The sequence below is a fragment of the Somniosus microcephalus genome, chromosome 19 (assembly GCF_052327205.1).
Source record: "Somniosus microcephalus isolate GS21.2 chromosome 19, FLI_Smic_1.0, whole genome shotgun sequence".
Lineage (NCBI taxonomy): Eukaryota > Metazoa > Chordata > Chondrichthyes > Squaliformes > Somniosidae > Somniosus > Somniosus microcephalus.
Window position 1 is genome coordinate 25,381,517 of NC_141005.1, and position 16,053 is coordinate 25,397,569.

Below are 16,053 nucleotides of genomic sequence, written 5' to 3' on the forward strand. Positions count from 1 at the left end.
CATATGATGTTTTAATTTTTCTTTTCTCTTTTTCTGACAGATCTCTCAGACAGGAAGAGGATCAGAAAGGGTCTTTGGATATTCTTTCAAGGAAACTGGAGTCCATTAATGACATTGATGAGTTAACGACCTTGGTGAGCAGCATTATTTCTTTGAAGAAAGTCTGTTGCTAATATATACAGCGTTTCTCTTGCCATAGTATTCCAACATACTGGGTAAGCATTTCGAAGACCTAGCTTCTCAGTCCTGAGGATCATACATTGGGAACACTCATTACTGTAAATACCACTTCATTCCTATCAGCAACTGCCTACGTAAGTTGATTGGCTATCCTCAACATTTCAAGAAACCAGTTAGTCTGCATTGGTCAGTTAGTAACACTTTATCAATTTAAAATATTTATATATTTAAATGCCAACAAATTATATAAACAATGGCCAGAAATTTTCCCAGAGCTGCTCCCATTCCCTTGTCGTAACTTTTCATGCTTTCTGTCATACTTCTGGTGAATTTACAGTGGCAGAGCAAGAACAGCTCCAAGGAAACTCACGGAAAATGTCACTAAGTCAATCTGAAAGATGTCATTTTGTTCCAATTCACACTTGGGTGATCATGATCTTTCTATTGATGCTGATCAAAGCTGATTTACTACTTCCACCTCTATTCGTTTAGCCAGTCTCAATTTGCTCAACCCAGCAACTGCATATATCACTGTCCACTGACTTTCCCAATTCAACCATTAGAGGAACTTGGGTGATTTTTTTTCTCAAAGTGTTGTCTTCAATTGAGTTTGCTTTGAGCACCTCAGTGACTAGTTTTGAAGGCCATACAGAAGAAAGTCCCAGTTCAATCCCTAGCCTGGCAGTATGGATGCTACAATTGGCCACAGTGCCCGAAAGCTAGAGAGGAGAAAAACAGCTAACTTTCCTGCTATCCAATGACTTCAGCTGGAAAATGTATGTGGTACTGGTCACATTTGACTTAGCTTGCCAGCAGTCACTGTGCAAGCTCACTCACACATGAAGAATGCAACTTCGTTGAGGTACTGGAGAGCACCTGTTAAACTGTAGTCCAGCTGCTTTCAGGAGAAGAAAGGCAAAAATGGGAGGGAAGTTAAGTTTATTCTCTGTTGTACCCCTCCTTGCTCAGCGGTACGTGATTCTTTCTGTGAAAATCATTAGCTTGCTCATGCTCATGTCTGAACATGGGAACAGAGATAAAGAAAAGAAAGACTTGAATTTATATAGCGCCTTTCACGACCACCAGACGTCCCAAAGCGCTTTACAGCCAATGAAGTAATTTTGAAGTGTAGTCACTGTTGTAATGTAGGAAACACAGCAGCCAATTTGCACTCCGCAAGCTCCCACAAACAGCAATGTGATAATGACCAGATAATCTGTTTTTGTTATGTTGATTGAGGGATAAATATTAGCCAGGACACCGGGGATAATTCCCCTGCTCTTCGAACTAGTGCCATGGCATTTTTTACGTCCACCCAAGAGAAAGCAGACGGGGTCTCGGTTTAACATCTCATCCGAAAGACGGCATCTCCAACAGTGCAGCACTCCCTCAGTACTGCACTGGAGTTTCAGCTTAGATTTTTGTGCTCAAGTCTCTGGAGTGGGAATTGAACCCACAACCTTCTGACTCATAGGCGCAAGCACTACCAACTTAGCTACTGGCTGACGCACACTGGTGATGGCACAAACGCACATGAATATCTACATCTATATCTCCAGTGCTGAGTGGTTCTGAAGTTCCATATAGGAAAACCTAAAGTTATAAAGATTGCAGAGACCACCACTGGGTGGTGCAGTACAATACTATTCTTTTGAATCAGGGTTTGCAGCCTAGACGGAAGGGTTGAAAGTGCACTCTCTGCCAGTTGTGAAAGGAGTTTGAAGCAGACATAATCCAGTTTCTTAAGGCACGAGTCCACAGACAAAATGTATCCTTATTCTGCCAATAAGGGGGAGAAGAATTGTCCACCTGGAGGCCACTATTCTGCATACTTTACTCACTGACTGCTGAGCAAGGAGGGGTACAACAGAGAATAAACTTAACTTCCCTCCCATTTTCAACTTTAAGTTCAGAGAAAGCATGTGCTTGTCCATGGAAGCTGACTTTTGTGATGAGTGTGAATAAGCAGTATTTGGAGACGGCCTCGATTGTAAAAGTGTTGTCTAATTCTATCTTGAATGAATGAGTTTCACCATAGCTATCCTACTTGTAACACCAGTCAAAATGTTGCTCCAAAGTACCCTTTCACCAGTTTATGCCTATACTCACATTTTCTATCGTTTCAGCTTCCACAGCCCCACTCAGTCTCCCCTTCCTTCATTTCTGCTTTTCTCTCTACCTATTTTAAAAGCCATCTTTTTGACTAAGTTTTCAGTCACCTCATCTAACTACATAGAATTGCATACAGCATACGAAAATGTCGGAGAGGAAATGATCAGCAGGTCAATCTAGCCTGTCCTTTAAAGTCATGATGCTTTATGCATCACGGTTAAGACACTCCCTACCCACCAGGACCCATGTACCCTCTTGGGAGAGGCAAAAAAAAAAAATGCTGATTAGGGGAAAAAATCTAGGAAAATTCCTCTCCAATTCCCCCAGGGAATTGAAACAAAGTTCAGGGGGAATTACAACCCAAGCAGGGAGTTCAACTCAACTCAACTCAACTCAACTCAACCAGTCCACAGAAAATGCTGGAAATACTCAGCAGGTCAGGCAGCATCTGTGCAGAGAGAAACAGAGTTAATGTTTCAGGTCGATGACCCTTCGTCAGAACTGGAAAAAGCTGGAGATGGAACAGGTTTTTAAGCAAGTGTAGGGGCAGGGAAAGGGGGGAGGGGAGGAAAGAACAAAAGGGAAGGTCTATGATAGGATGGAAGGCAGGAGAGATTAAGAGACAAAAGGGATGATGGTGTAAGGCAAAAGGAGATGGTAATGGGACAAGTTAAGAAACAAAAGATGACTCTAGATGAAGTGTAAATGGCAATGGCAGAATGATCGACAGCTGCCATGTGAGAGAGAGAGAGAAAAAAAAAGATAGGGGCAGAGGTTATGGTCTGAAATTGTTGAACTCGATGTTGAGTCCAGAAGGCTGTAGAGTGCCTAATCGAAAGTGAGGTGCTGTTCCTCGTGCTTGCGTTGAGCTTCATTGGAACATGTAAGAGGCCGAGGACGCAGAGGTCAGAGTGGGAGTGGAGCGGAGAATTAAAGTGCCAGGCGACCGGAAGCTTGGGGTCACCCTTACGGACTGAACGGAGGTGTTCCGCAAAGCGGTCACCCAATGTGCATTTGGTCTCCCCAATGTAGAGGAGACCGCATCGTGAGCAGCGAATACAGTATACTAAATTACAAGAAGTACAAATAAATCGCTCTATCACCTGGACAGGGTGTTTGGGGCCCTGGACAGTGGGAAGGGAGGAGGTAAAAGGGCATGCGTTGCATCTTCTGTGCTTGCAAGTGACGGTGCCGGGTGAAGGGGAGGGGGTGTTGGGGGTGATAGAGGAGTGGATCAGGGTGTCGCGGAGGAAGCGGTCCCTTCGGAATGCTGAAAGGGGAGGGGAGGGGAAGATGTGTTTGGTGGTGGGATCACGCAGGAGGTGGCGGAAATGGCAGAGGATGATCCGTTGAATGTGGAGGCTGGTGGGGTGAAAGGTGAGGACAAGGGGAACCCTATCGTGGTTCTGGGAGGGAGGGGAAGGGGTGAGAGCAGAAGTGCGGGAAATAGAATGGATGCGGTCAAGGGCCGTGTCAACCACAGTAGAGGGGAATCCTTGGTTGAGGAAAAAGGAAGACCTGTTGGAAGCACTAGTATGGAAGGTGGCATCATCAGAGCAGATACGGCGGAGATGGAGAAACTGGGAGATGGAATAGAGTCCTTACAGGAAGCGGGGTGGGAGGAAGTATAGTTTAGGTAGCTGTGGGAGTCAGTGGGCTTATAGTGAATGTTTGTCAATAGCCTATCCCCAGAGATGGAAACAGAGAAGTCGAGGAAGGGAAGAGTTGGAGATGGACCATGTGAGGGTGAGGGAAGGGTGGAAATTGGAAGCAAAGTGAATTAAATTATCTAGTTCAGGGTGAGAGCAGGAAACGGCACCGATACAGTCATCAGTGTACCGGAAAAAGGGGTGAGGGAGGGGACCTGAGTAGGACTGGAACAAAGAATGTTCCACATATCCCATGAAAAGGCAGGCATAGCTAGGACCCATGCGGGTTCCCATAGCAACACCTTTAATTTGGAGGAAGTGAGTGGAGTCAAAGAAGTTGTTCAATGTGAGATCAAGTGCAGCCAGGTGAAGGAGGTTGGTGGTGGAAGGGGACTGGTTGGGCCTCTGTTCAAAGAAGAAGCGGAGCGCCCTCAGGTCATCCTGGTGGAGGATGGAGGTGTAGAGGGAGTGGACGTCCATAGTTAAAGTGGCGGAGGGTGTCGGAAGAGTTGCGGATGTAGGTGGGAAGAGACTGGACAAGGAGAGAAAAAATAGTTGAGATAGGAAGAGATAAGTTCCGTGGGGCAAGAACAGGCTGAACCGATGGGTCTACCAGGGCAGTCCTGTTTATGGATCTTGGGAAGGAGGTAGAAGCGGGCTGTGCAGGGCTGGGGAACTATGAGGTTGGCGGCCGTGGAGGGAAGATCTCCAGAGGAGATTAGGTCAGTGACAGTCTTGGAAATGGTGGCTTGATGTTCGGTAGTGGGGCCATGGTCCAGGGGGAGGTAGGAGGAGGTGTCGGAGAGTTGGCGTTCAGCCTCCGCATGGTAGAGGTCGGTTCGCCAAACAACAACAGCACCACCCTTGTCAGCAGGTGCAGAGAAATTGAGACGGCTGATGTCATGCCGGCAGTTTTCAGTAAAAAGACCTAGAGAGGTTAAGAGGGAGGGGTCCAGGTAGAACGAGAATTCTGAAAACGGGAGAAAGGGTCGGCTGTGCGGGGGAAGACTCCTGGCCAAAGAAGTGGGCACGGAGACGAAGGCGACGGAAAAAGAGCTCAGCGTCGTGCCGAGCTCGAAATTCATTGAGGTGGGGATGTAGGGGGATGAAGCTCAGGCCTTTGCTGAGGACTGATCGTTTGGGGTCAGAGGGGATAGTGAACGCACGGCAGGGGGTGAGATTGGAAGAAGGGATAGGGTCAGAGGAAAGTGAAGTGGAAGACTGTTCCGGAGGGACGTCGGTGTCCAAGAGTTGTTGAAGCTCACAATCCTTGACACCTGAAAGGAAGAATAAAAGTTTTTTGTTAAAGTGCCGGATGAGGCGAAGGATGAAATGGAATTGCGGACCAGGACAGCTTTGAGATAGAGTGAGTTGTGCTGCTGAAGAGAGAGGCCGAGAGTGTTCATGTGTCGGTGCATGGCATTCAGCGTGGACCTCGGGAGACGGCGAGAGCAGTGGTTCAAGGAACGCTGAATATCTCGGAGATATCTGTAATCCTGGGTGGATCTAAAACATGAAGGGTAGAATTTCAGTTGGAATTCACGTGGAGTAAGTCGGAGCTGGAGACAGTTGCTGAGGAAAGATATGTGGTTGTGAAAGTGAGTTGTAGATACCCGATCAAACACGAGAAGGGAAAGTCCACATCTGTGTTTATCCTTCATGAGCAGTAGTCCTAATCCCATGTGCCCTTCCTGTTCCCATATCTCTTTATCCTCCTTGCCTTCAATCACCCATCTAACCTAGTCTTAAAAATTGACATTGTCACTAACTCTGGTAGTGCATTGTGCAGCCTCACAACCCTCTTGCTTTTCTTTTAAATTCCCCCACTCTCTGCCCTAAAACTCTTGGATTTAATCATTTATCTATGTCCCCTTATTCTAGAGTCCCCAAATGAAAACAGTCTATTTTTATCTATTCATCCCTTCATAATTTTAAACAACTCTCCCCTCTTGTCTCGGTACCTGTTCCTTTTCATTTTTCCTTTTTGTAAAGCACCGTGGGACATTCTTCTCTGTTAAAGTTACTACATCAGTGATTTGGATGAGGGGACCAAATGCAATATATCCAAGTTTGCTGATGATACAAAGCTGGGTGGGGATGTAAGTTGTGAGGAGGATGCAAAGAGGCTTCAAGGGGATATAGACAGGCTAAGTGAGTGGGCAAGAACATGGCAAATGGAATATAATGTGGAGAAAGTGAAGTTATCCACTTTGGAAAAGCAGAGTATTTTTTAAATGGTGAGAGATTGGGAAATGTTGGTGCTCAGAGGGACCGGGGTGTCCTTGTACATGAATCACTGAAAGTTAACATGCAGGTATAGCAAGCAATTAGGAAAGCAAATGGTATGTTGGCCTTTATTACAAGAGGATTTGAGTATAAGAGTAAAGACGTCTTACTGCAATTATATAGGGCCCTGGTGAGACCACACCTGGAGTATTGTGTACAGGTTTGGTCTCCTTACCTAAGGAAGGATATACTTGCCATAGAGGGAGTGCAACAAAGGCTCACCAGACTGGTTCCTGGGATGGGGGATTGTCCAGTGAGGAGAGATTGAGTAGACTAGGCCTATGTTCTCTGGAGTTTAGAAGAATGAGAGGTGATCATACAAATTTCTTACAGGGTTTGACAGGGTAGATGCAGGGAGGTTGTTTCTCCTGGCTGGGGAGTCTGGAACCAGGGGTCACAGTCTCAGAATAAGGGGTTGGTCATTTAGGACTGATGAGGAGAAATTTCTACACTGAGGGTGGTGAATCTTTGGAATTCTCTACCCCAGAGGGCTGTGGAGGCTCAGTCGTTGAGTATATTCAAGACAAAGATCGATAGATTTTTGAATATTAAGGGAATCAAGGGCTATGGGGATAGTGCAGGAAAGTGGAGATGAGGTAGAAGATCAGCCATGATCTTATTGAATGGCGGGGCAGGCTCGAAGGGCCGAATGGCCTACTCCTCTTATTTCTTATGTTCTTGTATCAGTACAGCTTTTGATGTTGTTTTGGCCTACTTTGAAGTAGTATTCCAGATTTACCTAATCTATGTCATTTTAACCTCCCTTTCTTCTATGATCTTGGAATGCATTGTTGGCTCCCACCTCCGTGCCTGTCTCTCTCAAAGGTCCCTGTTTAAATCTCTCCAGTCCAGTTTCCAGCCTCTTAAACACCCAGACGCTTATGGCCAAAATGATGAATGACATCCAATGAGACTGGTGCATTATCCCTCATTATCTGCCTCCATTTCAAGCATTTGATACAGTTGACCACATCATCCTCTTTAATCACTTCTCTTCCATTGTCCAGCCATGTAGGACTGCATTTTGTGTTTAATTTCCCACTAATCCAAATGCAGCTTTCGCATCTTCGGCAATGGCTTCGCTTCCCTTCCAGCACCATCACCTCTAAATCCCCCAAGGATCTACCTTTGGCTCCCTTCTTTACATGCTTCCCCTAGGTGACATCACCTGCAGGCATGGGGTCAGCTTCCATATGCATGTTGATGCATGTCCCCAAAACTGGCTATATGCAGTCAGACTATGAGCTTAACATCAATGAGCCCAAAAGCCATTGCTTCCTTGCTACTAACTCCATCTTCCTCTCTTGCCACACACTCAGGCTGAATCAGTTTATATTAAACCATGATATTCTGTTCAACCCAAGGTGAGCTTCAAACCTCACATCTTGTCTATCAAGACTGCTTATTTCCACGTCTGCAATTCTGCCCACCTCTGCTGCTTATCTCTGCCCGCTTGCTGAAACGAATTTCACTTTTGTCACCACTAGACTCAGTTTATTCCAATGCCCTACTTGCTGGCCTGCCATCCTTTTAACTTGTCCAAAACTCAGCTGCCTGTAACCTGTCCTGCATTAATTTCTTGCTCGCCCATCATCACTGATCTACACTGGCTTCCTCTACGTCATTGTATTAAATTGAAAATCCTTCTCCTTATCTTCCAGTCCCTCTACAGCCTTGGCTATACCCGATCTCTGCAACCTCTATGTTTCCTCCTGCACGCTTTGGTTCTCTGACTCTGGCCTGTAGTCCACTCACCACCTATATTCAGAGCATGGTGCCTTCAGCCACATTGGCCCAATTCTTTAAAACACCCTCAGTTGCTCCATTTCATTCTCCACCTTTTAAGATCTTCAATATCATACCTTTGATCTGGCCTTTTGTCACCCCTCATAATCTACCTGTCCATGAATTGGCATCTGTTACCCTTTCAGTTTCCATTTGTGAAGCGTCTTGGGATTTTTTAATGTTAAGGATGCTATATTAATACAAGTTGTTGTCATTCCCTCTGTTGCCTTTTTTGCAAGTCCTCTCTCGGTTGCCTCCTTTCAAGGCTATAGAACCTTAGTTTCTCCAGTCTTTCCATGTAACTTAACCCTTTTTGACTGCGCTGTGCTGCCTCCAACAGCAGAGATTTCACGGTTTTGATCACTGAAACTGAACAAAGTAGGCAATGTGACCTGATGAAGGCATTGTGCAGTTTTACCATGACATCTTCCAACCTATACTCAACTGATCTAACTATATAATTTAGCATTCTATTCGCTTCATTTATTGTTGGCCCCCCCAGCTATTTGAAATGGTAACAACTTGCATTTAACTTAGCAAAACCTCCCAAGGTGCTTCACAGGAGCGTTAAAATTTGACACTGAGCCACATAAACTGTTCAGAAGGGTGACCAAAGCTTGGTCAAAGAGATAGGTTTTTAGGAGCACCTTAAAGGAGGAGGAGCTTAGGGAGGGAATTCCAGAGTTTACGGCCTAAACAGCTGAAGGCACAACCGCCATGGTGGGGCGAAGGAAATCGAGGAAGCACAAGAAGACAGAATTGGACGAACATAGGCCTAGAAATTCAGTTGTTTGTGCCAGCCGCTAGCGCCTCAGGAGGAGGAGAAGTGGGGCGCTAAGCGGCTAGCGCCCGGGCGCGGCGCGATCTGCGCCTCTCGCGAACTTCAGTTAAGATTTAGCGGCGGTGGAAAACCTTTGTGTGCGCTCAGTTGCGCGTGCAGATCCTGACGTCATTTTGTGGTGCAACGCCCTTTGTGCGCCCCGAACCGGAAATTCAGTGGCGCCGGCCTATTGTGCGCCTGGCGCCCCTAGCGACTGGTAGATGGGAACGGTTCCCAGTCGTTGCTGGGGGCGCTAATTAAAGGGGACTCCTCCTGCAGTATAAATGGCAGCCATTTTGCACCACTCCTTCTTTGTGAGAGACAGATCTTTGGAGAGAGACAAAGGTAGAGAGCTTTCTTGTTTGGCTCAACACTCGCATAGGTACTTGTGTCTTCAGGCCACAGCTTTGCACTTGTCTTTAACTTCAGTGTCATAGCATTGATTGGAAACATATAATGGGGGGCTGCAATGGGTGGAAATGTTGGGCTTCTCCATTGCATTCAAAGGGCTCAGAGACGCCGTGAGAGAGTGCCAGTCATGGCCAGACGGAGAAGGGCCAACAGGCGTCGGCAAAGGAGGCCTTACCCACCCAGGGTATACCGCCAGCAGTTCTCATATCTGAACATGTCTGAGGAGCAGTGTGTTCGGAGGCTGCGATTCAGAAGGGCGGTTGTCACTGAGATCTGCCACCTGCTTCGCGGAGATCTGCAGCCACAGCTGAGGAGCAGGATGTCTCTGTCGGTGGCAGTGAAGGTGACGGTGGCTCTCAATTTCTATGCCACCAGCTCCTTCCAGTCCGCTACTGGGGACATTTCCAACATTTCCCAGTTTGCGGTACATTGCTGCATCCGCCAGGTGACCAATGCGCTTTTCAGAAGGAGACGTCAGTTCATCTCCTTCCCCATGACCGTTGACAAGCAGCAAGAGCGTGCAATGGGCTTTGCAGCATTAGCGGGCTTCCCCATGGTGCAGGGCGCCATTGACTGCACGCATGTGGCTTTGCGGGCACCTCTAGAGAATGCCGAGGATTACCGCAACCGGAAGGGCTACCATTCGCTCAACATGCAGTTGGTGTGTGACCACAGGCAGCTCATCCTAGCTGTCAATGCCCGCTTTCCAGGCAGCAGCCACGATGCCTTCATCCTGCGCCAGACTTCTGTGGCAGACATGTTCGAGGCCCAGCCTCACCCACGAGGATGGCTTCTCGGGGACAAAGGCTATCCTTTGTGCACCTGGCTGATGACCCCGCTCCGTGCGCCCAGCACCCCTGCTGAAGAGGGATACAATGACAGCCATCAAGCAACCAGGAACATCATTGAGCAAACAATCGGCGTGCTGAAGCAACGGTTCCGCTGTCTGGATCGTTCCGGGGGAGCCCTACAGTACTCGCCTGAGCGAGTCTCCCATTTCGTTGTCGTGTGCTGCATGCTGCACAACCTGGCTATCCGCAGGACTCAGCCACTGCCAGCAGACATTGGAGGACCACCAGAGGAGGAGGAGGACCAGCACAGGAGGGAGGCAGAAAGTGCAAGGGCCGCCCGTCGGCGGCTTATTGCAAGTTGGTTCTAGGCCCCCTCTCAGGGAATGGCTTGTGCCAATGGCAGAAGATGAATGTAGCCGCTCCACAAGCCCTCAGCCGAGCAGGGCAACCAGGACTTCCAAAAGAAAGCATGGACAGTGCGATTTAAGAAAACTTTTTACTGTGATACCTCTGCCCTTCCCACATGACAAACTAATGGAGAGAAACCCCCCCCCCCCAAAAACACAAATACACCAGTCTCGGCCTTTAAATATGAAACAAATACAGCAGTCTCGGCCTTTATATATGAAACAAATACACCAGTCTCGGCCTTTATATATAAAACAAAACATTTGGCCACACCTTCTACTTTTCCCCTGCGAGGGTGATCCGTTTCGCTTCCGTGACTGGCCCCTACCCGCCCTGCAGCTCTTCAATGGGACCCCAGTGGCTGCAGCAAGGCTGGGGGAAGGCTGCTGAGGGTCAGATGGTGAGACGGCAGATGCCCTTGGGGGACGGCCTGGACTAGCTCTGGGCCTGGAGGGGCCGGCTGCTGACTGCTCCAATTCTGTTTGGGCGGCAGTCTGTCCAACAGCTGGTGGCAGCTGCAATGGAGGAGTGACAGTGTTGGCTGCAGGAATGCTGCCAACCTGACAGATCACAGGCACTCCCTAGTCGGCTGATACATTGGCACGCGCACGGGCCAGCACTGCAGCATGCGCAGCAATCTGCTGAGGCACAGGCTGCTGGGCTGCTGCGGCACGGCGAGTGCCCCGGCGATGCCTGGCCGGTCCAGCGAGTGTGACAGCAGTTAGTGCCCGTGTGGCCCTGGTCTGTGTCTGCATGACAGCAGCCAGTGAATGCACGGCACGACTGAGCACTTGGCTAGAAGCCGCCTGTGAAGTAGCGAAGTCCTGCTGACTCCTAGCCTGTGCTGCTGCGACGTCCTGCAGACTCCTGGCCTGTGCTGCACTGAATTATAGAGTCATAGAGTCATAGAGTTTTACAGCACAGAAAGAGGCCCTTCGGCCCATCGTGTCTGCGCCGTCCATCAATCCCTGTCCAGTCTAATCCCATTTTCCAGCATTTGGTCCATAGCCTTGTATGCAATGGCATTTCAAGTGCTCATCCAAATGCTTTTTGAATGTTGTGAGGGTTCCTGCCTCTACCACCCTTTCAGGCAGAGAGTTCCAGATTCCAACCACCCTCTGGGTGAAAAAGATCCTCCTCAAATCCCCTCTAAATCTCCTGCCCCTTACCTTGAATCTATGCCCCCTTGTTATTGACCCCCCTACTAAGGGGAAAAGTTCCTCTTTATCTACCCTATCTATGCCCCTCATCATTTTGTACACCTCAATCAGGTCCCCCCTCAGCCTTCTTTGCTCCAATGAAAACAACCCCAGCCTGTTTAGTCTTTCTTCATAGCTGAGGCGCTCCATCCCAGGTAACATCCTGGTGAATCTTCTCTGCACCCTCTCTAAAGCAATCACATCCTTCCTATAGTGAGGCGACCAGAACTGCACACAGTACTCCAGCTGTGGCCTCACCAGCGTTTTGTACAGCTCCATCATAACCTCCCTGCTCTTATATTCTATGCCTCGGCTAATGAAGGCAAGTATCCCATATGCCTTTTTAACCACCTTATCTACCTGTTCCGCTGCCTTCAGGGATCTATGTACATGCACACCAAGGTCCCTCTGACCCTCTGTACTTCCTAGGGTCCTACCACTCATTGTGTACTCCCTTGCCTTATTTGTCCGTCCAAAATGCATCACCTCGCACTTTTCAGGGTTAAATTCCATTTACCACTTTTCCGCCCATCTGACCAACTCGTTTATATCTTCCTGTAGCCTGAGGCTTTCCTCCTCACAATTTACCACCCCACCAATTTTCGTGTCATCTGCGAACTTACTGATCATACCTTTTACATTCTCATCCAAATCATTTATGTAGATCACAAACAGCAAGGGACCCAGCACCGATCCCTGAGGTACCCCACTAGACACAGGCTTCCAGTCACAAAAGCAACCTTCGACCATCACCCTCTGCCCCCTGCCACTCAGCCAGTTTAGGATCCAACGCGCCAAGGCACCCTGGATCCCATGGGCTCTTACCTTCTTGACCAGTCTCCTATGCGGGACTTTGTCAAAAGCTTTACTGAAGTCCATGTAAACCACATCCACAGCATTTCCCTCATCCACACACCTAGTCACCCCCTCGAAAAATTCAATCAGATTTGTCAGACATGATTTACCCTTGACAAAGCCATGCTGACTATCCCCGATTAATCCTTGCCTCTCCAAGTGGAGACTAATTTTGTCCCTCAGAATTTTTTCCAATAATTTCCCTACCACAGATGTTAGGCTCACTGGCCTGTAATTCCCTGGTTTATCCCTGCTACCCTTCTTGAATAATGGTACTACGTTAGCTGTTCTCCAGTCCTCTGGTACATCCCCTGTGGCCAGAGAGGTTCTGAAAATTTGTGTCAGAGCCCCTGCAATCTCCTCCCTTGCCTCACACAACAGCCTGGGATACATCTCGTCCGGGCCTGGGGATTTATCCACTTTTTGGCCTGCTAAAACCGCTAGTACCTCCTCCCTCCCGATGCTAATATGTTCAAGTATGTCACAGTCCCCTTGCCCGATTTCTATGTCTACATCATCTTTCTCCATAGTGAACACAGATGCAAAAAATTCATTTAAAACCCCGCCTACATCATCTGGCTCTACACACAGATTGCCACTTTGGTCCCTAATGGGCCCTACCCTTTCCCTGGTTATCCTCTTGCCCTTAATATACTTATAAAACATCTTAGGATTTTCCTTTATTTTGCTCGCCAGTGTTATTTCATGGCCCCTCCTCGCCCTCCTAATTTCTTTTTTAAGTATGCCCCTGCACTTTTTATACTCCTCTAGGGCTTCCTCCGTCTTTAGTCTTTTGTAACTGCCAAAAGCCCCCCTTTTTTTCCTAATGCATTTTTGTATATCCCTTGTCATCCAAGGTTCCCTTTGCTTGTTGGTCCCACCCTTGACCTTTACAGGAACATGTTGGCGTTGTACTCTCTCTATTTCCCTTCTGAAAGCCTCCCACTGCTTTGATGTGGATTTTCCTATAAGTAGCTGCTCCCAGTCCACTTTGGCCAGATCCTGCCTTATCATATTAAAATCGGCCATCCCCCAATTTAGAACCCTTATTTCCGGGCCGTCATTGTCTTTTTCCATGACCACCTTAAATCTCACCGAATTATGGTCACTGTCGCCAAAATGCTCTCCTACTGACACTTCCACCACTTGCCCGGCTACATTCCCTAGAATTAGGTCCAGTACCGCCCCCTCTCTTGTAGGACTTTCTACATGTTGTCTCAAAAAGCTCTCCTGGATGCACTTTAAGAATTCTGCACCCTCTAAGCCTTTCACACTCTGACTATCCCAATTAATATTGGGGAAGTTGAAATCCCCCACTATTATTACCCTATTATTTTCGCACTTCTCTGAGATTTGCCTACATATCTGTTCCTCTATCTCCCCCTGACTGTTTGGGGGCCTATAGTACACTCCCAGCAAGGTGCTTGCCCCCTTTTTGTTTTTAATTTCTACCCATATGGCCTCATTAGAGGAACCCGCTAATATATCATCCCTCCTTACAGCAGTAATCGACTCCTTAATTAATATTGCAACACCCCCTCCCCTTTTACACCCCCCTCTGTCTCTCCTGAAGATTCTATACCCCGGAATATTGAGCTGCCAGTCCTGACCCTCCCTCAACCATGTCTCCGTGATAGCAACAATATCGTACTCCCATGTGTTCAACAACAACTTCAGTTCATCCACCTTATTTGCAAGACTCCTTGCATTAAAATAAATGCCTTCCAGCCTTGCCATATTCCCTTTTGCCCTCACATATTTTCTCTGCCTTCCCAGCTGACTTGTTTTTTCCTCTGTATTTGGCTGTAAATCACCCCCTACTATAGCTCCACTCTGTATCCCATCCCCCTGCCAAGTTAGTTTAAACCCCCCCCAGCAGTGCTAGCAAACCTCCCCGCAAGGATATTGGTCCCCCTCTGGTTCAGGTGTAGACCGTCCGACTTGTACAAGTCCCACCTTCCCCAGAAGCAGGCCCAGTGATCCAGGAAACTAAAGCCCTCCCCCCTGCACCATCCCTTTAGCCACGCATTCATCTGTTCTATCTTCCTATTCCTATACTCACTAGCACGTGGCACCGGGAGTAATCCAGAGATTACAACCTTTGAGGTCCTGCTCTTTAATCTTCCACCTAGCTCCCTAAATTCTTGCTGCAGGACCTCATCCCTCTTTTTACCTATGTCGTTGGTACCAATGTGGACCACGACCTCTGCCTGTTCACCTTCCCCCTCCAGAATGCCCTGCAGCCGCTCAGTGACATCCTTGACCCTGGCACCAGGGAGGCAACAAACCATCCTGGATTCACGTCTACGGCCACAGAAACGCCTATCTGTTCCCCTTACTATAGAATCCCCTACTACTATTGCTCTCCCACTCTTTTTCCTCCCTTCCTGGGCAGCAGGAGCACCCCCAGTGCCAGGAAGTTGGCTGCTGCTGCCTTCCCCTGGTGAGTCATCCCCCTCAACAGTATCCAAATCGGTATACCTGTTTGAGAGGGGAATGGTCACAGGGGTCTCCTGCACTACCTGCCTGCTTCTATTGCTCCGCCTGGTGGTCACCCATTTCCTTTCTTCCTGTGCAACCCTTCCCTGCGGTGTGACCAACTCACTAAACGTGCTATCCATGACCCTCTCAGCATCGTGAATGCTCAACAACCCATCCACCCGCAGCTCCAGCGCCTCAATGCGGTCTGCTAGTAGCTGCAGATGGATGCATTTCCTGCACACGTGGTCATCAGGGGCAGTGTCCCTGAATTCCCACATAGAGCAAGAGGAGCACATCACGGGGCTGGGCTCTCCTGGCATGACTTACCCTTTAATTAATTTAAATTAAATTCACTATCACCAATTAAAGATACCTCTAAGGCGCTTGTATAGTCTACCTACAGTCCCTGCTACACCAGAAAAGACCCTAGTCACTATAAACTACAGAGTTAAAGTTTAAAAAAGAGAAATACTCACCAACCAATCACTTACCTGCTCCCTGGTGACGTCACACACTGATTACTTTTTACCTCTCTCCTCTGCTGTTGATTTGCTCCCTGCTGCTCCGAGTGGTCGGGCCTCGCAACTGCCGCCGGTTTTTAAGCTGGGCTCCTCCTCGCTGCTCCCTGCTGCTCCGAGTGGTCGGGCCTCGCAACTGCCGCCGGTTTTTAAGCCGGGCTCCTCCTCGCTGCTCCCTGCTGCTCCGAGTGGTCGGGCCTCGCAACTGCCGCCGGTTTTTAAGCCGGGCTCCTCCTCGCTGCTCCCTGCTGCTCCGAGTGGTCGGGCCTCGCAACTGCCGCCGGTTTTTAAGCCGGGCTCCTCCTCGCTGCTCCCTGCTGCTGTTGCAGACTCCTGGCCTGTGCTGCACTGAATTGTTGCAGACTCCTGGCCTGTGCGGCACTGAATTGTTGCAGACTCCTGGCCTGTGCTGCCGCGACATCCTGCAGTCTCCTGGCCTGTGCTGCCCCGAATTCCTGCACACTCCTTGCCAGTGACTCTATGGAGTCAGGCATCCTTGCCCTGCAGCCATGAGCTCAGTGTGCCTGCGGTCAGCCTGGGCGCCCATTTCCGCAAGGA

General features: G+C 48.6%; 1 protein-coding gene across 9 annotated transcripts in view; it reads left to right on the forward strand.

The window, feature by feature from the left end:
- Positions 1–16,053, forward strand: part of smtnb (smoothelin b) — a 382,571-nt gene that overhangs the window by 108,959 nt on the left and 257,559 nt on the right. For all 9 annotated transcript variants that reach the window (XM_085961407.1, XM_085961413.1, XM_085961405.1 and 6 more), the window contains exon 3: positions 41–134. In XM_085961407.1, coding sequence (XP_085817533.1) covers positions 41–134 — 94 coding nt within the window. The remainder of the gene's footprint in view (positions 1–40; positions 135–16,053) is intronic.